At 33.7% G+C, this 23,756-nt stretch overlaps 1 protein-coding gene across 1 annotated transcript in view; it reads left to right on the top strand.

Annotated features, from left to right (window-relative positions):
* Positions 1–23,756, top strand: part of LOC125053362 (forkhead box protein O) — a 92,519-nt gene that overhangs the window by 46,048 nt on the left and 22,715 nt on the right. The window contains exons 3-4 of the mRNA XM_047654703.1: positions 22,387–22,569; positions 23,102–23,202. Of these exons, the coding sequence (XP_047510659.1) occupies positions 22,387–22,569; positions 23,102–23,202 (284 nt within the window). The remainder of the gene's footprint in view (positions 1–22,386; positions 22,570–23,101; positions 23,203–23,756) is intronic.

Genomic DNA, 23,756 nt, shown 5'->3' with positions numbered 1-23,756 from the left:
TTAAAGTAAATGATCCTTGTGTTGTTTTTTACTGTAAATTTTAATGTATTTTTTTTTAAATAATATACGCCAATATAAAATCGTTATGAATTAAACATGTAGGATAAATATAACATTTTTTTGTGGCAGTCCAGAATAAATACCAAGTCCACTCACTAGATGGCGCTTATCAATATGTATAACGGGAAACCAACCAAATGCTATAAATAAGTGAACGTAATGTCAATAAACTTTTAAGTTTTTATTATACAAACACGGAATTACCTTCAGGCCCTTACGTTAATTTTGTAGACAAGAAACACCAAGGCGGACTAGTATTGTTTAACTGAACCGGTTTAGTAATAAAGCTAAAAACGCAAATTAGCTTAAATCTCCTTTAAAATTTTCCGTACGTGAATATCTGCGAAGAGCTATTAACAAGCAAGTTGTTCGATGCTGAAATTTATCAAATTTATTTAGTAATACAGGCTGTTACTTCCAAATTTTGAGTGATGGTGGTTTCTTAACCAATGGTGAGATGAGAACCGCAAGAGTTCGTGTACTTTGTTATTGCTAATAACGATATCGATGTCGACGTTTTTGTATGTCGATGTAATTCTCTTAAAGTCCTTAGCGCTGGTACCTTAGGATCGAATGATATTGGTCGCTTGGTGTGGTTACCTGGGCCTACCAGTGTGTTAGGACAGGGCTGAAGATGTGCGCGCGGACCTGTGCCGTGCAGCAATATGTTTTTCTTTTTATAGTTAAAGTCTAAGTTTTAATTATTTAAAATCTCTTATGGACACAAACCTTAGTTTAAAAGTCATTCATAAACGCACCCTAACTTTAGAAAATATAGACAAAAAAAATTACAATAACCATTTCTATCTCATTCAGGGACTTAGCCATATGTATTAAATGTGTTGAATCCTATTAAATTTGTGTTATTTCTTCGAACGATACCTTTTTCTAGCCATTTTCAATTCGCTTATCTTTTTTAGTATTTAAATGTCACATTAGAATAGACATCCAAAGCGGCAATAAAAACGATCCTTTTGATGTTGAAGGATTTTGCACCTAAAGCTGGAAAGGTTGTATATCACGCCAGCGACTTTATATCGCATTATGAGATCAAAACCTCAAAGATCATTTATACGGTGTAAAATGACAGCCGAGCTGTTGTCTATACAATTTGCATATATTTTGTATTGTCACTGTCATTCATATAGACTTTGACGTTTGCGTTTAATGGTAAAAAAACAAAGACAAGACGAATAAATAAATTGTCATAAAAACACTGTCTACTGCCAATAATTGTATTACAATTGACTCTAGACTTAAGAATCATGATAATTGCGATATTTGGGTACATCTTAAACGATAGAAAATTTGAAAAATATTACTTACATTACGATAGGTCACTCTGTTCCAATGTGTTTCAATGAAAAATTATGTCTGAATTTATTTTTCGTACACAGCTATGCTTAATAGAAAAATTTCGACAAGTATTTTAAGAACCATTTTTGATGTTTGGTGTTTTATAAAATAGATCTGCACAATTCAAGTTTTATTGCGGCAAAATTGAACAAGGAAACAAAAAACTTGTTCATATCAAAACAGTTTCGACATGTTTAAATATTATTTTATCAATCGACAAATCTTTATTGGAATCGTTGTAAATTAACCTTTCTTAAAACAAGGTTATATGGTTCTTCGCTATAAGTAAATTTTTATAGTGTATATTTGAAGTGTGTGTCTAAAAAATATATCTATTGTAACTATTGAAAGTAAACTCAGTGACATATATTTCAAAAATTGTTTTGGCTTTGACTCATCAAATAAAATTCTCGTAGCTGTCTTTTAGCATAGCCCATAACTTTCTTCAGATCGCTTATTAGCGATAGGGCCGACCGTTCCACTTAACCTTTATATTCATACGTTATTTCATGTTTATTGATTATTAATAATTCAATTTAAAAAAAACATGACCTGGTAACATTGGCTGTAAAAAAGGTTAATTTATTTTTAACCTTTTATTATTCAAATGACAATCGTAACGTCAATTGTCTTTTTAATAATGCATGTTGAGTGAGGCGGAAACTACCGACTACTCTAATTTATATAATTAATCACAATTACGGCATTTACCTACTTAAAGCTCACAAATACGATTACATTTAAATATAGAACATTTATAAAATCCTTTAAGGCTGTGTGTGTCATTGAACAAATTTATTTTAAAAAAATCAGTGGCGCTACAACCTCAGATTTCTGAATCTGTTTCGTAATAATTTTTAATTCTAATAGGCAAGTAGGTGATCAGCCTCCAGTGCCTGACTCACGCCGTCGACTTTCTGGTCACATAGGGTTCATCTAGCTCCCTTCACTTACTTCTATCTCGGGCAACTCTAGTCCACACAGCCCCGTAGTGGTTTGTAGATCATCCCTCCATCGCCATATCAGTCCGTCCCCAGAAGAGAAGCTTTCCATTTCTCACGACTTGCTCTTGTCATGTCATGTCAAATAAACTTGTTAAAACACCTATTTACATAGGCTTACACTACTTTATCTCCATTTATAGCTATGTTTCAAACTTAAAAACTAATATGGTAATTAAAATTATTATATACTACTTTTTAACTTTTTTTTACTGGTGACTGGTCGTACTTGAATTCGTGTATGCGGTGATGTTAGTTTTTTCGACTATGTGTTTGCGTGTTGTTCCCACGAGGTTCCTACTTACATTAAGTGCGTGCTCCTATTTCACCATGCCTCCTGCTGATAGAGGACAAGTCTTTGTTTTTAATTTATTTTATTATAGTTAATTACTTAAGATGTCATGTGGAACATGGTGTAATGGTTGCAGCTCCTTACAAACATTGTGTAAAACAAAAACTTGGCGATTTAAAAGAGTGGCGGAGAATTTATTGCCAGTTCTTCTCTTCCGTTCTGCGCCCTTGATTTAAGAACTGGCACTAAATGTAAAGTTAGAAGCATTGCATATACATATCTTTTTTGACGTTCATAAGTGTACATTGTATTACCTATATGATGAAATGATTTTTTTACTTTTATAAAGTTCAAACGCGTTTGCATACAAAAAAACTCCGCCTATTTTTGCCTAGCCTGTAAACGCTGTGGAGACCCTAAATCGGATGTGACGTGGGTCACGTGACCTGAGCTAATCTCATTGAATACTTTATACTCGCCCTGGTTATGCATGTCGCATAGTTTTTATTCGAAGGTAGGATATATATGAAAAAAATCAAAATTACCCAAATAAACATTGTCCCGTACTTCAATAAAAAATAAATAAATCAGTGGCGCTACAACCTCTTTAGGTCTAAGCCTCAGGTGTCTGAATCTGTTTCATGATCATTTTTCAATGTAATAGGCAAGTAGGTCAGCTTCCAGTGCCTGACACACGCCGTCGACTTGGGTCTAAGACATGTCGGTTTCCTCACGATGTTTTCCTTCACCGTTCGAGCGAATGTTAAATGCGCACATGGAAAGAAAGTCCATTGGTGCACAGCCGGGTATCGAACTTACGACCTCAGGGATTAAAATAGTATAGGTACTATCCGCGCGTACTCAGACACTGCATTTAGCGTTAAACTTGCTCGATTCTTTTTGCACTTTGAAAGTTTCTTGTAACATTTTAGCGTTCGAGCATTTTCCACGGTCGCGTCGAGTTAATAAGTTCCCGTTTTAAACTTTTAGGATATGAGATAACAAGGAGACGTTTTGGCTAAATCCACTTTCATGTCCTGGATAACTTTGCGATTCGATCTTCGGAGAAACTTTAATCTAAGAATGTTCTCAATATAAAAATTCAAAACAAACGAAACAATCTTAAGACTTAAATTTTTTAACAAGTGTTAATTGTGATATCTCCTTCTTCGACTTGTCCTTCGACGAGTCCTTAAAAAAATGGCGTATCTATTGTTAAAAGGCCGGTAACGCACTCGCGAGCATAAAGAGGCTTACTGTAAAGTTAACGATTATCTAGTTGAAAAGGGGCCTGGGACTAGTGCAAGACAGGCTACTTCTAATTAATTTGCGATATTTGTTTAAAATAAGTGTTGTTTGATGATGTGCTATTTTAAAAGAGTACCAAGAGTTTTTTACGCCGGATTTTTCTCTCGGCTCTCTGTCTTCTTTGCCGATGAGTAGGGATTAATAATTTAATGACGTGGAATAAGTGATACCTGTATGTTATGTTCCATAATAAATATATTTTATTTTTATATTATTCATGGCATTGAGAGTTTCATCATCGATATCACTTAATATCAGATGACGCCCTTTGCCCCCTGTTCTAATAAGAAAAGTCTACGAAATTTAATTTAACAGTTTTTGATGTATCCACTGCATACCGTAAGTTTATATCTTCGTTTGTGCCAAATGAAATTGTCTTAGCAACAATCCCTTGAAGCGTTCGGCGCCTCTCTGGCCTTCATATTTTTTCTCTTCAGCACCTAAATTACTCGAAACGTAATAGTTTTCACCTATTACCGGAGCCGGCCGAATTTATTGCTTTCCACTGTTGATTTATCTTAGCCCGCCGGATTAACTACCGCTAACTTGGCGATAGTTAAGACTATCTGATAGAAGGAAAGCATTCCTTTTATCTAAATTGGTGCGCTCCCAATAAAGATTCGCCGGCGTCTGTCGTAAACCATTCGCCCCATACGCTTCATTATGGGGCAAACTTTTAGATATGATGGTACGTTTTATTGTCCACCGATGTCGCTAGATCTCTATCGATAATGAGGTTTCGTGACGTGAGTGACGGCTGAGGCACAATCTGCGGTCACCTAGAGCTTTTTCTCATTATTTTCACCGAAACGTCAGACTAACGATGGATTTCTACTGTATGAACAAGTGGCGATTATACAAATTCCTCTTTAATTTATCGAGGTATATATTATCACATTTTTCTTTGTTTATTCCATGTTTAGTTCGGTATTGTATTTCTTTTTATTTTAGTTTAGTCATAAAAATTAGTGACGCTAAAACCTTTTTAGGTTTTGGTCTCAGATTTCTGTATCTATTTCGTGATAATTTATCAATTTGGCAAGTAGGTGCCATCAGTCATCTGTGCCTGGCACGAATGTTAAATGAGCACATAGAAAGAAAGCTCATTGGTGCACAGCCGGGGTTCGAACCTACGATCGCAGGGCTGAGAGTCGCACGCTAAAGCCACTAGGCCAACACTGCTCTTAGTTTATTCATACTTAAAAAAAAATCTTAACTGTGAAACAATATAAGGAGACTTCTATAATTATAACGTGTATATATTATATATTTTACATATCTTGTATTTGTGATGTGTCTATCATGTTTCCTTATTGATTAATTAATATACTCCAATCATTGATCAGTTTAAGATGTGATGACTGATGATACACAGACGAAGTCATCTAATAAAAGTTAAATGTGTAAATGGTTTTACTAAAGTGTAATATTTTGAATCGGTAAAAGCTCTTTATAATTTCCTTAAAGGTTTAACTTCCGAACTTAATACAAAGAACATAAATCTCCTAATTGAATTTGTCATAAAAATTGAAAGTTTAGTCAGATCTACCAACTACATTTAATGCTTTCCCCTTAGGGAACTTGTAATATATTGAGAGTGCTAAGTTTTGTTACGAGATTTCTATTCATGAAGTTTCCTCATGATTCTCTTGCTTGTAATCCTTTCATCTGGATTAAAATACGAGGTCAAAAGGAAGATTTCTTATTGCTGTTTGAGTTAGTAAAAATAGAAGTACTATGTATTGGTTTTTGAGATTAGAATTATTTTTAATTCATTTCGTTCAAGGGACTTAATGATATTATTTCGGCTATAAAATGTGAATGATTAAAAATACAAGAAAATATGACATAAATAATAAAAAAATATGCAACATAAATGTAACAGAAAAATAGTAATATTAAAACTAAAATAAATAAAACCTTAATTAACCCTCATTAGACGTAATAAACAAGATTACGGTGAATAGAAAGACATATTTTTATCATTGTTCATCTCAGTTAGATAATTACCTTCTAGTTGCTGCGTCTGAATGCAAAGGAAAGTTCCATTAGTGCACAGAGTTCAAACGCATCAAAGTTGAGAATCATTTAGCAGTCGTGATGTAGCTAATCAAATACTACATATTTCTGAGGCATTATGAGCAAACAAAGCTTTGCTACATGATATAAATTACAATACATTATTATTTCCTAACTAAATCTAATTTGTATTTGAATTCGCTTTAAGTTCTTAATATTTTTATTTGCCTAAGCAGTTGGCCCACTTGAGCAAGCCCTCGATAACCGTTAGTGGAGATGCGTTGACGTGCAACAAAACGAACCTCATTTTTAAAACAATCAGGGTTAACAAAACCTATATATATTATGTATATTAATTTTTAGATATCGCACGAATAAACTAACATTATCGTCCTCAATATTCCTTAGTATTATTAGTACTCGTATGTTTCCTGTAGAACGATTCATGTGTTAATGTTAAATTCGTAGCGATGTTTTGTGTAATACGTCAGATTTGGTATTTTTTTAAACTTATTATTTGTAAAAATGTTTTAATAGGAAGGAGGGTGAATCGAAGGCTTCAGAGGGTGAAAGGAAGGTTTCGCCGCGGAAGTCTTACTGCCTGTAGATATTTAAAGAAAATTGACTTATTCCGTCTATTTCGCAGCACCATAAAATATAAGCCTTTTAGTTCCTTGACGAAGTCCAGGAGATCTCTATAGTAAACACAAAAATATACACAAATTTAATTTTAATACTCTTTCGTTTCTTTCTGTCTAATTGTGTTTACCTTTCGATAAAAAAAGCGCGTAGAACCCTTGAGGACTATGTAGTATAAGTAAGAATAACAGCCCCAATGCCAATCTTATTATCGTCGTTAAAGGAATCGCTCTACTCTTTTTGACTCGTGTTAAACCCGTAAATTTCATAAATGAACATCAAAGCAATTTTTTTGATGTTATACTTCTTTAGGCGCGTTATTAAAAATGGATGAGAGTGAAATTTTACGATGCGCGCGCACCGTGACACAAAATTATCAGTATGAAGTTGCCCACGGAAGATGCTACGGCATTGGACATAATTTAAAAACAACATTCGAATAATAATAGAATTTATGTTACACTTAATGTAAGAGAATAATAATAAATATTTATTTAATTTTTCAAATGTAAACTGAACTTTACTGACTATAGTGACTCCTTTTTCAGTTTCAAAAACTATTTTTAATAATGCCAACGAAGTAAAACTTCTTACGCGCGTACATAAGTACACGCACCCTTTTTTTATAAATGAAAATCTACATGCTTAATAATGATTTAAATTATTATCCCTTTTAAACGAAAGTTCTCTTATGAATCGCATCTCGATTAACATAAAACAGAAGTTGTACTAAGACAGTTATATCCAAAGTTATAAAATCTTACGTGTTCCGGAGTATTTCACTTCAATTACCAGTTGAAATAGTGCCAGGGTCATAAATCAGTACCTTTATTTGTGACTTCGTACGAAACTATGTCAATCTAACTTTTAAGACTTCTTCCTTACTTAATAAGGCAAGAATGTTGCTAGGAAACTTGTCTTTTAAAAGTTGTTGCTATTTATATAAAATGCTGGTTTTGAAAATTATTTTAACTTTTTAGAATTTATAGTAAACGTAATGTTGAGGGAGTTTTAAATATATAAATTGAGAATCGATCCGATTTAATCTATGAAATATACACGAATAAGACAACGTTATATACCATTATTAAAAAGACATAAATAATTATGCCATAATAGTTTGCAAAATACATTTTCTTATATATTTTAATTTAAAATTTTTACGGCTTTTTTCACTTGCATCTTTTCGTTGTTCGGTTGTTCGGTGAAGTTTAACTTTCATAAAGAAAGTCAGTCACTGAAAGCGACTAAACCGGTAATAAATATATAAACGGCCTAGTAATTAAATTGAATTAAATAGTTTTTAACAAAACTACAGTTTGTACAATTCTATAAATAATTTTTAAGTAAGAACATTTTGTTTAATCTATAATATTTTATTTCAAAAAATTTTCTAAACACTTGACTTGCCACTCGAACTGTCGAGATTTTAAGAATTAAATACGTTAAATATAAATCAGACAAAGTAAAAATACATCTTCAGTATCGCAATAACTGTAACGAACCCTTACGATGGCGTCGTGTTGGCGCGCTTTCCCTCGCTACCGAAAAAGTTGCAAGTTGGTGGGCGGCGCCGAAGAACATTCAAATTTATCGATTGTCCCGAGCTTCATTACAGCATCCCTCAAAACTCCACTAACCTAGCCCTTCCGACACTATCACATTACTTTTTATACTGCGAAAACGGTCGTATCTTTTTTTCATCGCCAGTTATTATTGTCCGTTAAACTTTAAGTGCTCGGCGGCTAACTTTCGATGTCTTGGTGATTTACGACGCGCAGTTTCCAAGTGTTTTATCGAGCATAAATGTTCGCTACTTGTTGAGATTGAAGGTCGCTTGGTTATGAACGCGTGTCAATGTTTTATTACGGGTATAATTTCAACGATTTAATGAGTTTGGAAGTTTGAATGTAGTAAGGGGTTAGGTGAGATCTAGGGGTGTCGAGAGGGGTGAGGGGGGGCAATGATCCATTAATCTGGCAGAAGCTGATGTGGCGCCGCCAACATACCTGCCGACGCGACGCGCGGACGCCTACCTAACGACACAGTACTATAATTCAATGTGTGAATGTGTACTATTCGCTTATTATATTCAGGAAGTATTTAAAGATTAAACGTAGCGAAACACCTGTTTAGATTTTATCAAAGTTTAAACTTGAAAAATTTAGACGGTATTTTTTGAATTTTTTGTTTTGTACCTCATTTAGATTTTTTGACTCTGCTTAATTGGTATCATGAATATTAAGTACAATGTATGAGATAAAATGTTAAAATCCCCAGGCGGCTGACAGTTATGGCTTTATCACGCTGAGATCCGGACACCGGAAGTAGTCCACTAGATGTTCCGTCCATTTATTGGTGATACATCATGTTTCGGGAATAAGGTTCGACTTGATCGTAGTTAATAAAGAACCAAACTCAAACTTAAAATATCTTTATACATATAGGTAAACAAGTACACTTATGAACGTCAAAAAGAAGTTACATTAATTGTAAATTTACATTTACTACCAGATCGAAAGTCAAGGGCTTAGAGCGGGTAAGAAGAACTGGCAAGAAACTTTCTGCCACCCTTTTTAATCGCCAAGTATTGAGTCATGCAAATTGTTTGAACTGGAGCAAATCAATCCCAAGGATCATTTAAATATTCTTCAAAACCTTTTTCTAATAATCTTTAACGTAAATAATGTAGTACAATGATAACATCGCATACTTCCGAGCCCCAATTCGTTGAGTGGAATATTTTACTTATCCCATTGACGTGCCTCGAAGCACGAGTTAGGCTCATATTGTGACGTATGCCTCGCATCAGTTATATCACGCACACCTACATCATTTATCGACAAGATCGATGAACGCACGGCGTTACGAGGTGACTGACCCACTATCTCGTTGCATGCTCTATCTGTCAAGTTGCACGATTTTTGTGCAGATAAAATTTAGTACGTCCCGACGTAACGCAAATTTGGCGTTTGATATACGAACGGCTCTGAATTTAAAAGCAAGCTCACACGATGCATCACGTCACAACGCGGAAACACTGGCGTCGGCCGCCCACCCCACTACGCAACTCTGTCGCCATATTTCAATCGCTGAATTGACACATTGCTGCCCGCGACCATAAAGTTTTCAAAACTTTAACCTGGCATATTTACCTGAATGCCCTTGCTACAGAATCTTGACGAAAAACTCGCAGGTCGCGTTTCACCGGTGAAGTTTTCACATAAATTGGCGGTCATTCGACGTGAATATGCTGACTGAGAGAGTAACAAATATGCCAAGTTGCGTAGTTATAACAGCGATATGTAAGTTTTGTGATACTTCACCATTAAGTTTATGGAAACGACTGAGATTACATCGCACTTTCTGAAAGCTTTGCGTAATTCCAACTTGTCATTTCGATATCCATAAGAACTCGTTAATCTAATTTCCCGACGTTTAAAAAATGAATTGAAATATCTTCACGTAATCTATCAAGCTAATTGTAGATTAATAAGGGAGCAGTTTTCACGCGTGGGTGCTTGGATCTTGACAATGCCGCGATAAAATGATTAATTTTTGTGCAGGCGTCGAAGATGTCCGCGGATACGTCTTTGAACGATTAATCTTACGCCTTGAAAACATTCCCACTGCTATTGTGAGACGATCCAGTTTTTTCTCCCATTAAGTCTTACCGTTAGTTGGTCGCGCTCTTCCCATCTCATCCAGTCTATTGAAGGATTGAAAAGGTGTTTGCGTTTCGCGGAAAGAAAAATAGATCTCCCCTCGGTTTAAAACCTTTATTCATCGCCACTTAGGCTTCGATAGTTATTACAAAATGTTTTAATTTTCCATCGTCATTGAGATACAATAGGGCTCACTAAAACGAATTTTATACAGTCATCTCGGCTCGTTTGTAAGAGAATTTTCTTCGAAAATGCATTGTAAAGGCCTTAAAAATAATTCAAACGTCATAACATCGATAATTATTGTAAATTCAATAACATTAATTTAATTTTTGTCTTCTATTTAGTATTTTTTAAATATCTCAAGTCCAATAAAGATTATTTTATGCTTTCGAGAAGCGGAATTTAATTAATTTGACTGTTGACTGTGCTTTTAGTCTAAAATAACTGTTAAATTACTTTTACCTGTCATTCTCAAATCTCAAAATTATGACTTGTAACTTTTACGTATACTTTTCTACATTTAGAGAAGAACATTACTGGCCTAGTGTATTGAACGTGCGCCTCTCAACCCTGAGGACGTGTATTTGAAAAACGGCTGTGTACCAACGGATTTTTTTAAATTCGCATTTAACACTCGCACTGTGAAGGGAAACATCGCGAGGAAATCGGCATACCTTAGTCAAAAAAAAAACAACGTAGTATTCGGCACCATGCTTATATTTTTTTCTACAATTATTAATTATATATCATTAAATATAATTAATTACGAAGGTATACAATCTTGAGTATTGGGTACGTCGGTTAATTGAGAGGGCGATAAAAACAAAAAGATGTTTCACTTAAAGAAGTTGAATTGTTGGCGTGAGCCCAGATCTAAATTCGAGTATCGCTGCTCTTGACCCCACCTAAGAAGCTTCACAGTGTGCCAATATTGGGCGTTATGGTCGCGATGCTAATCGATTCGCTTCCGTTTTAGTTATTCAAGCAGAGTTTATTGATACTTAACGAGAAAAATTCTTTTGAAGTAATTTTAAAATATAAATGCAATAAAATCTTTTACCACTTGCAAACTAGCGTTTTTTTGTATTAGGTTAGGTCTTTTATAAGTGACCTAATGAATAAAGTGTTTTAAAGACGAGACGGACAATTAAAATATTATATCAATTAGTACCTTTGACTTATTAGAAAATTAGTACTGGAAAAGTACAATAAAAATAGATAAAAACTGTAATGATTTACGACCATAACACGCATTGCATACGATATATATTCGTCTCTCGACTTCATACAAATATTTACAGTTTTATATACATATACATATACTACGTATATTATCTAATATATAAAATTCTCGTGTCACAATGTTCGTTCCCATACATCTTCGAAACGGTTCGATCGATTCTTATGATTTTTATGCATATTCAGTAAGTCTGAGAATCGGCTACTACCTTTCAAACCCTTAAGTGATAAGGGATGTCCATCCCAAAAAAAAATTTTAGACAATTTTTTTGTTTTTATTTTTTTATGATACAATACAACTAGTCCGGTCAATTTAGAAATCCAAGGTTACAGTAATTCGCACTTGGCTGAATATTGGTAGGATTGCTCAATACACTATTATAAAGGAAATGTGAAAAGTCCTCATCGATCCGGCACGTGCAAAAAAATTTACTCCGGGTCAAAGATCACAAAAATGTGTTTTTCGCGATTTTCAGCAAAATGGTAAGTTTTATCATAAAATTAGTTTTGGACAAAAATTGTAGATCAGATAACTATCTATAAAAAATGTCCAAATACTTTTTTCCTAAGAGCCACCGTTTTTGAGATATAACGATTCAAAAAGTTGAAAGGGTTGTAATCGTCTTAATATGCGTTTCCTAATGTGGTACCTTTGAGGTAGTGTACTTAGCGCTTTTTTTTAAATGTGGTTTTCCCGGTAGGCCTATTCCACTGATCTTTTATGATTCTGTTTAATTTGAAACTATTGAATAACTGTAGATATTGACAAGGGTTGAAAATGATGAAAGGGGTGTAAATTACAAAAAATAAGAAAATTTATCCGTCTGAATCTAAATCATCATTAACTTCTGCTTTCTCTTGTTCTTGTTCTTCTTCTCTTCCTTCTCCTTCTTCTCCTTCTTCTTCTTCTTCTTCTTTATCTTCTTCATTCTGGGTGTTAATAAATTGTCCCAATAATGACACATCGCATGTCTCTTCGTCAACATCAAATGAATCTTCAATTGTTGGCAATTCAACATTGGAGCATGACCGGCCTTTACAGTTAGTACATGCTACAGTACAAAACAGTCCAACTTTTTTTGCAACCACATTTAGCACTACATCCCTTTTTACAGTTGCAAAAAATGTTGTTTAGTAGTTTTTCTGGTGCAGGTGGAAGTAAAGTCTGAACTGGCTCTAATGAATTGTCGACCAACTTCCAACCCCAGTCTTTTCCAACAGCACGAAATAGGTTAGAAAAAATAGGTTACAATAAACACGTGTTTTCACTCCAGAGCGATGTTGCTGAAGGTTACACTGGCGTAGAAAATAAAGGACTGGGTTTTTTTTTTACCCGAAATTTTCATATTTTATATTTGTAAGTCACACTGACCGATAGAACGATATTTTTGCTTGTATTACGGCTTCAGTGATGTATATACATCATTATGACGATTACAACTCTTTTAACTTTTTGAATCGTGATATCTCAAAAACGGTGGCTCTTAGGAAAAAAAGTATTCAGACATTTTTTATAGATAATTATCTGATCTACAATTTTTGTCTAAACTAATTTTATGATAAAACTTACCATTTTGCTGAAAATCGCGAAAAACCCATTTTTGTGATCTTTGAACCGGAGTAATTTTTTTTGCACGTGCCGGATCGATGAGGACTTTTCACATTTCCTTTATAATAGTGTATTGAGCAATCCTACCAATATTCAGCCAAGTGCGAATTATTGTAACCTTACCCCTATTTTTTAGTCTAATTTGACCGGATTAAACATACGAAAATACATACAACCCTTAATTTTCAGCTCTCTACGATCAATCCCTATTTTTTATTATAGTAAATAGTTATTTTCATTGAACTAAAACAATGTTTCTTAGAAATAATATACATGACAAAACTAACGTTTGCCCGGTCAGCTAGTATATATTATATAATAGTATATATATATTTTCTTTAAATTTATTTGGAAATATTTACAGCTTAGTACTAACTTACTCGCTTAATATAATTGTATTTACACCATTAAACAAATCTATACATACATATAATTAAGTACTTAACAATTAACTGGATTGGTAATAATAAAATCATTTTAATCCAACTATCTATATATATATATTAAAGAAAGCGATAAACTGACTAACTTATATAATAGTATATGTATGTGTATCAGTTATTTTTATGACCCACACAATTTATTGATTAGCTTGGCTCGTGTAATATATCTTTGTGATATTGATTACGTCGAACACTTATAAATCCCTGATCCTACCGTTTATCTGACGATATTTTCCGCGTCTATTTATAATCCTAAAGATATCTACAGGAAACTGTTTATCTCATTTAATTATGAAGGTCTACATAAAGCCCAGCTTAAGTGCATGCTAACTTCGACTGTGCTGTGTAATCCACGTAATATGTTAATCTTTACTAATATTATAAAGAGGAAAGGTTTGATTTTTTGTTTGTTTGAAATGAATAGGCTCCGAAACTACTGGACCGATTTCAAAAATTCTTTCACCGTTGGCAAGCTACACTATTCCCGAGTGACATAGGCTAGTAGCTAGATAGTTCATTTTCAAAAAATTTGGGATGCTTACTAAAACTTGAATAATCTAACCCAAGGTGTAAAAAAATAAACAAAAAAACTTCCTTCAATCGCGTGCGCTGCGAAAACTATTAATGATAGAACAAAATGATGTATTACAATTTTTCTGGACACGTAACTAAAAAATGTTGCGACAGCATGTCTCTTATAGTTACGTCACTATAAGCGTCATTTTATTTTATTTTATTAATTAAAATGCCACCGTTAGAAAAGGCTCTTTATTCGTACCTAGGTATTGATCCACACTAGATATTGAACTACAATTTAATGGCATAACCACATAAAAAGCATGGTGGATTGGTGTTCTCCTGCCGTTTCTATTGAATAGTTTACTACTATGTATTATAACAAAAATATTAGCCACAGCAACGCTTGGCCGAGTCTACTAGTAATTAATAAATTTATTGTACAGTGAAGGTAATATTGCGAAAACCATCATGTCTAAAACCCATACCGATGACATGTGTCTCTAAAGAACAGAATATATAATGAAAAATAATTATTATTATTTTTATTTCTCCCGTATTATATTTGCAACAAACAATACGATTTCCAATCTAAGTGTTATGATATGGACAACCAGGGTTAAAATGAACTCAGATGCAGAAGACCAATACGTGATTGTAGTGAATGTATGCACATAAATAATAAATTCAGAATGGCATACAACCTCGGCAGAAGTGAATTATGAAAATTTCAATGTTTTATTAAGTTAAACTTGCTGCGGTGGCTCTAAACGAATTTATTTACTTAGTTATCGGAAAAGTCGCTTTCTAACGTTTCGGTAAGTTGAATAATTAAATTTGTCAGCGGTTGACACGGCTGGATTTTCTTCAAAATCCTCAGTACTGTCACGTTTTGGATCTTCATTGTGTCATTGTGATTCACTGATTTGAATTATTTATTGTTTGATTTCAGGAGGGTAACAATTTTACTCCAATTTCAGAAGTGTAATTAAATCACAAAGTTCAAATAAACAAACCTTTATTATATCTAAGTTTATTTTTCCATAACAACAGTGTATATTTTTAAATTAATATTATATAGAAATCTTTCAAAACACTTTAGAAAATTTAAAATACTATACAGATAAACAATATATATGAAACAGAAAACATAAGTAAGTAGTGTAAGTACATTAATAAAAAAAAGAAAAGTGAAATTTTACATTAAACAAACGACAATTAATACTTAATATTTCAAAGAAAAAACTAAATAGTTACTGCTAAACAAAGTCAAAGTCTCTCTTCCGCCTCTTCAAATATTTCCTCATTTCCTTGGTGAGGTGGAAAATATCAACATCCTATATGGATTCATTTATTCTATGAGGTAATAGTGTCATAGTTAGCCAAAACCCGAAACATTGGCGAATTTTCCAGGTAATTCGTATTCGTAGAAGGCACAACCGCAACTTAATAAATTGATATTGAAATAGCATAATTGAATTTAATAAGTTCACATTTGTATACCATTGCTAATCGTGTTTCTGTCTTACGGAAGTACCTAACGCGAAGTCTCGACTCTGGTACTGCATTAAATATTTATTCGTGTTACAAGTACTGTATAATAACGTCTATTATACATTATCCAGAAAGATTTATATAACAATTATTCATAACCATAAACATAAATTAACTGTCCAGAAAAATATAATATTAGCACTCTTTTGTCTGTGCTTTTTATATGTGAATACAGCTTAGATATTATAATTTTACCTTGTTTAGGAAGGTGAAGAAACCAGTATTTCATAACACGATAATATTATTCTTGTAACCGCACTAAATTTTTATATGCGCATTCATTGGGCTGTGACGCATTTTAAAAGCATACATAATATGGAGTACAAGAGACTTTTCTGTGTTTATATGGCGATAAATACATAAGCAATGCATGCTGATCTTGAGTCGCTATAATTGTCTAAAAATAATACGTTTTCTATTGCTTACATACAATTTAATCGCAAATATTTACAAAAATACAATCTCAAGCTAAGCCTCGAAGGTGAAGGTTGCTTGCAAATATGTATTCGTACAGTGATATAATTTTTCCATGATTTGTTTTTTATGAATATTTGGCTGAGATAATGTAAAATTAGATTAATCATATATCATTTTAGAGTATATGGTAATTATTACACCATCTGATACGCCATTCAAACTAAGGTTTTGTTTCAAAACTCCTCTAACCATAATTCCCCTATGAGATTGTACAGTGCTGCAGTGCATTGAACAGTGCTTGTACGGTTCCTGGGTCATCGGGGTAGGTACTTTAATTAAAAGAGGATTTTAGAGTTACCTTATATTAACCACTCGCGTACAACAATAGAATATAAGAGAAATAATGAAATGTTAATTGCTATGTAACGAATGAAGGCAATGTAACAGTTGAAGAGAGTGCCTACGTCTGGCTATACTCTCGGATCGTAGCTCCGACGATTTAGGAAATCTAAGGACTAAAAAAGCCTGCGTTAGCAAATGAACAGCCTTGGCTCGTACAGTGCTCAAATAAGAAATCTAAATAATAGTACAACGGGTATTGATGACAATATTACCCAAACAAAACTTTAAAGAACTGCTTTGTCATTAAGGCAAACGGCCTTTAATACTTTCGTTTTGTTTTACTATATAAAAGATAAGAATGCTTTTACATATTTTCTGCGAATATTTTCGTAGTAACATATACGATTATTTAAATGCATTTCGAAGGTCTGTCAAGCCTGCACTTATCGTACTGAATTATTCAGATCTCGCCTAATCCAATGGTACCTTCCACGTTTATTTCATATTATTCACCTGAAGGTTACTTGTGCGAAGTTATATAATATCCATGTAATACGGCTAATGGCATAGCAAGGCTGATTAAACACTCATACTGAATGGCCAGTCTGAAATATATGGTTTTCTAGTAGATATGACCTTCAAGTACAAATTTGGTATGGTATTATAAAATTCTGTAGCAACATAATTAATCAAGTAGTAATTAAATAGCATTTCATACTGTATCACTTTCGGGTATCGTTATGGTTTTAAAACCCCTAAAACAATAGGCCGTGCCACCAATTGATCACAGCTAGGGACTGTCACACTAATAACGGTCGAGGTCACAGATTTCTGCTGCTTTGATTGTTTTTCTTTATAGGCGAGTAGGCGCCTTCTGTGCGTTAGTTTAAGGTCTAACTTCATGTCGTTTTCTTTAAGAATATAAAAAGATCTATAAGATTTAAGGTGGCGCTTGGTAGATAGTACCAGTGACCTCAGAGAATTGCTTTCTTCTCTCAAACGAATAAGTATCGCAATATAGCGAACAAATCCTGTTTGTATTAAGGATACACTGCCACAGGGACCAAACTTATTATATTAGTTTTAGTTTTGTATTTATTAATTCTTAATTATTATTCCTATGTAGTTTAAGATTATCAATACTGTGTTTGTGTGTTGGAATTAAATAATACACATTAATTTAACATTGAAGCCTATGAATGTAACTATTGTTTGACCGAATAGTTTGCAGAGTAATTATTTTTTATGAGTAGCTTTATTGTATAATAAATTAAATAGACAATATATTCCGTCTCTTCGTATAATATAATAGACTATTAATATTAATGTTGTATAGCGATTTATATATTCGAAGGCCATAAAACACGGAAATCATGTTTCAAGATTACGCAAGAAATTCGACAGTTTAAGTTGGTAGATAATAAAGGGGATGGCTTTTAATTCAGGCTCTGGCCGCACTGGAGTAAAACTACTATGTTTTTGCGTGCGTGTTCTTTATAATCCCACTATAAAATCGACTCATAAGAATTCATGAGCCGATGAATATCATCTCAAAGTGCCAGCAAGTTTGCGGTGGTAAATTGTAATGTGATTAAAAACACAAAAAAAATTAAGTCTGCATGACAGACTACACGTTCACAGGTCATCTTTACAAGGAATAAAATTAAAACATATTTTTTAACGTATCGTGAATGAGACTAAGTTAAATCAAAATATTTATTCGTATTGGTAACAGAATGTACACTTCAGAAAAAAATGGGATATAAATGTACATTTACTGCCAGTTCTGAAATTAAGAGCGAACGGACGAGAATAATTGGCAATAAACACATTTAATTATAATAATGACAAATTATGAAGAAGACAAACTTTAGGTATTTCGACTGCTTTTAAATGCCGGGTATAAATCTTACAGTGCGGTCTTATCTTAAAGGGGATACCGTTTAATACACCCCATAAGGGACACAGTGGCGCCACGGATCCTGCCGTAAAGAAAATTCTTTCCGCTCGCGAATTTGTGAAAATCTCGTAGCATTTGATAGCACATTGACACTTCTTACGTCACTTGATTTCCCTTTCTACTGAAAAAGAAACTAGGGTATTTTCTATACATTAGATTTTTTACTATACTAAAACAGATGATAAATAATACAGACAATAACTAATTTTCTTTAGTCTATGCTTTTGTTGATCCCTGCTATTCTGTGTAACTGAATAACTAAATTGTCATTATCTTGTGACAGATGAGCCCAAACAACACATTACTAAACACATTGCACTTAATTATCGTACATATTTAAAATATAAAACTTAGAAGAATTTTTAAGCATTTTATGTCTATTTTGATTCAAGGACATGCTCTTTTAAGGAAAGTCATTTAGCGGTAAACTATAAAACCGCATTACGAATCAATATTAAATTTAGGCCTCATGATTAAACAATACAAAGCAATTGTTTGAGATATGTTTAACCACAGTATATGTATTTAAAAAATAATAATGCAATTCAAATACTAACATGTGTGATTTTAATTACGAATATTTTTAATAACTTTGTCAAGTTCTTACTCGTCAACGAATCAGTAATTTCTTAGACATAAGAAAGGCAACAGTAAACGTTTTCTCGAATATATAATAATAAAAAAAAAGATTTTTCTGTACTTATAGTATAATTTCCCATACGGTGGTGGACCATTGAAAACGAGGGTTTAAGACACCCAAAAATGTATGACGTATGGAACAGAAGCCTAAAACAGAAACTGTTCAGTTACATCTGAAGCACCAAAGGCAACTCGCTATTTCATATATAACCTAACATACACCAAAAATACATCGTTATTGCATACAAAATGTATTTAGAAGTAATGTACCTATAGTATATAATCGCGAGGGCATTTGGCGACGAATCCATCAGAGCGTGGACAGGTCATTTGTTGCGCGCGTTTTCATGCTTGGTAAACTGTATAACACATATAATTGTCTTTAATATTTTGTGATTTTACCGTCTATTTGAAACCGTCTCTATAAAGATGGCTCTGTACCAGCCACGATAAAGTTGTTAGCCATATATGTGTCGACTGTGGCCTTAGATAAACATCTTAATTCCTTTGTAGTTTATTATAATGCATATTGCTGTTAAGTTTGTATATATATCAATAATTCCCTATTAATTGGTTAGCGTAACTTCATGTTTGAGGCATTGTAATGTTTGTCCATACAACTGTGTATACCTTAGTTTCTCTCTCTGTTCTACCCCTAAGACGAAGTTTAAAAAGAACTTCATTTGGAAGTTATGATTTACATAATATAATTCTAATTCAAATTAAAAAAAAATATTTTCATATAGGTAACAGAATGTACACTTGAACGTCAAAAAATAAATATATATGAAATGCTTCTAATTTTACATTTACTGCCAGTTCTCAAATCAGGGGCGTAGAACGGAAGAGAAGAATAAACTCTCCGCCACTTTTTAATCGCCAAGTTTTTTGTTTTACACAAGCTGCAACCATTACACCATGTTCCACATGACATCTTAAGTAATTAATAATAATGAAATAAATGACAAACAAAGATTTGTCCTCTATCAGGCATGGTGAAATAGGAGCACGCACTAACATTCTCGTGGGAACAACACGCAAACGTATAATAATACTTCACTGTCCACTGGCAAATTTATCCACGTTTATGAGTGTGGGATTTACCAGCAGGCTGAGTAGGCTGGAGGCTAGGGTGGTAGATTTTTGGAGCGGAAATTTGGGAACCGCATTTTTATTATCTACCCCATAGAAGTCAAAAAGATTAGAAGTCTGCAACAAATTTTGTCTATGACTCCTCTCACTTGTAATTGTACATTCGGTGTACCAAACTTACAAATTCTAGAGTAAAACACCTAGTTCGGCGCCCCCAACCAGTAATTGACCTCTGTGCCCTCAGCTCACACTTTTCAAGAATGAAAAAGGCAAAATTGCATAAAATGTATTCCTTCTTCCCCCTATCTACCCATACATGTCAGTCGTAATACTGGTTGGACTGGATGGTTTTGTATAATTTTGTGCTTTAGAGCTCACCCAAAAAATATTTTACGTACGAAATTGTTGGATTGTAAAAATAATCTTGGATACGACAATTGTAGAGCGAGCGAAAAACTTCACAACCTATACCTTGAAAATGTGTAAATACCCTACTGACGTCAGATAACGGACAAGTGTAGATATGTTTGTTTTTACTAAAAAACCAAAAAGGTTTTACTGTACTGAATGAGCGGTAGTAACTTATACTAAACTGAGAAAAGGGTAGCCTTGGTAGCTGATTCATAACATCGCAAATCAATCGTGTCTCATACTTGTACCCACGCAATACTTCCTTATAAAATTATGTAATGTTCCCGTTCAATTATCCGTGAAACCGTCTGAAATATTCACTTCTGATTTTTTCCGAACTTACCGCAATAAAGGGGCAATGATATAATGTCTGAATATTAGATTTTACACAAACGCAATAGTAATATGTATGTGAGTTTCTACTAGCTAAGTTAAGACTTTAGAGTTAGGGAGAGATAAGCCATGTGTGTTCACCAATTTATTTTATTAAGATATTTTCGTGTAACAATGTTAGTTACCATACTCCTCCGAAACAGCTTGATCGATTTTTATCAAATTTTATATGCATATTCAGTAGGTCTGAGAATCGGCTACTGTATATCTTTCAACCCCCTAAGTGATAAAGGGTGTCCACTGTCCACCTCAATTATTTTTTTTAATTTTTTGGATTGTTTTTTGTTTTTATTTTTTTATGATACAGCATACAAAAATCAACGTTTGCCGGGTCATTATTCTTAACCTGAATAGTAAGGAAATACTATATTACGTATATTTGAGCCGTTCCCTCTTTTCTGCTCTGCGGCCGCGCCAGATTTTATGCTTGTCCGAGGAAGATGAGACGGGGCTACACAAGTAGCATCCCATACCAAAGCCCGTCCTATCCTCAAAGAGATATCCCATCCGGCCCCTTACCATCTCTAGCGATGCCTGTTAGCTCCAAAATGGCTGGAATATTGACAGAGGCAATTGCAATAATATGGTCTATGCTTTTTTTTCTTTTGGTGGTATTGTCTTAGTATTAGGAATGATAAATAATATGGTCGATACTTTTGTTTCTTTTGGTGGTATTAAATATTGGTCTTACTCGTAGTATTAGGAATTATAGAGGAAATGGTATTTTATGTTTTGCCTTAAAAACATTATTTTTGCCTTCCACCGATACGTTTATAAGTTTATATTGAAGATTAGCGAGTATCAAATGGAGTTTTTTGAATTATGTTAGAGAAAAGTTGTTATATTTACGTATACTGGCAGTTCTCAGAGGGCAGAGAAATTATTTATGGACTATTTTATTGCTAAACTTCATTCGTTGCTGTGGTTGCTTTTATTCTTTCAACGGAAAAAGTTGTGAGATTTTATTGCCGGTGTGAGATAGGACACGTTATTGCACTAACTTTGAACTGGAGTTGAAATTAAAATAGAGGTTTGTGGTCAACGATGGCCATAATCATAAATGGCCACTAGTTATTTAACTTTTTATAACCCCGTATACTTTCGCTTAGCTTATTATTTTCCGTTTACCTATCGTTATTTTAAATCTATTTTAGTAGTCAAAAATCCTTTCCCATTTTAAAATAAGAAAACAATTTTCTCTTACATACCGTTTATGCCTAATGGTAACGTGTTCGCAACTATTAAATTACTCGTCTAAATATTCCAACACGTGATTATCAAATTTAAAAAAAGTTAGTAATTCATATGATTTCGTATTCAAATGAACACTATATTAATGTAAGACCAAAAAACTTCCTAATTCCCATTTCTCAAATACAAATGAAACTTTAAAGCTAAGGGTCTAATTGTTGTTTTCTCTTTTTGCAGAACTCAATTAGACATAATCTATCCCTTCACAACCGGTTCATGAGAGTACAGAATGAGGGTACGGGCAAGTCTTCGTGGTGGATGATCAACCCTGATGCCAAACCTGGAAAGTCAGTCAGAAGACGAGCGCTCTCAATGGAGACGTCGAAAGCAGAGAAGAGAAGAGGACGGGTTAAAAAGAAGGTACGACAAAGCACATTATCAAAACCGTGGTACTGTCATTGTACCACGGCCTATTCACGGCCTAATTGCGACTCTCATCCTTGAGGCCGTAGGTTCGATCCCCGGATGGACCAATGGACTTTCTCGCTATGTGCACATTTAACATTCGCTCAAACAGTGAAGGATTCTGAGGAAACCGGGTTGCCTTAGACACAAATAGTCGACGGCGTGTGTCAGGCACAGGAGGCTGATCACCTACTTGCCTATTAGACAAACGATCATGAAACAGATACAGAAACCTGAGGCCCAGACCTAATAAGGTTTTAGCGCCACTGATTTATTTTTATGGCTTAAATACATGTACTACCAAGCTAGTAGTAGTCGTTTCTTATTTAAATATTCCAACTACAACGAGCCCTAATTGTCATACTCTACATTAGTAATATAGTGCAAAGACAAGCATGAAATGATGTTATTTTTCAATACTAAAGTTATATCTGTATAAATATTTTATAAATATACATGTCTTGACATTAATCGTTTTAATCAACAGCCCGAATCATTAAGGAATGGAATGACAGCTGACACAACGCCAAGTCCCAGCAGTTCTGTCTCAGAGAGCCACGACATATTCCCCGATTCGCCAGTACCCAGGTAAATATATCACAGAATTAAACGCCTTATAAATTCAGTAGAAACTAGACTAGTTGCTTCCTTTGATATAGACCACAGATGCATAAAAGTCCAAAGAATTGTGGCAGTCAGCCAATAATACTAACGGTTATGAGTTTCGGGCTGCGATACTAATTCGACTTTAAAGGTATAATAATTTTATAATGCAATCACGATTGCCAACTCAGCATCCGTAGATCAAAATCTTTTTAACAACGAACGTCTTCCAAGTTTAGCAAGTGTATTAAAAGTTATCGCAAATGCTGACAGAGCAGTACGAATCGTGAAATCGCTCCCAAAATCGTAATTAAATAGTGGAGTCAGATAGTTTAGATTTTAGTATTATCACAATTCTTTACCATTTGTGTAGTAAGTCGTAGTAATAAAATATATTTCTCGCTGACCATCTAACCCGTTATGTTGATCGCTTCATTTGGCATTCGAGATTATATCTTAGAGAGCCTTGATAGGGGCATTAGATTTGCATGTTTCCATTATTAATCATCGTTTATTATACGTAAGAATTGTAATAGAAT

The sequence above is a fragment of the Pieris napi genome, chromosome 10 (assembly GCF_905475465.1).
Source record: "Pieris napi chromosome 10, ilPieNapi1.2, whole genome shotgun sequence".
NCBI lineage: Eukaryota > Metazoa > Arthropoda > Insecta > Lepidoptera > Pieridae > Pieris > Pieris napi.
This window is presented reverse-complemented; position numbering and strand designations above follow the sequence as displayed.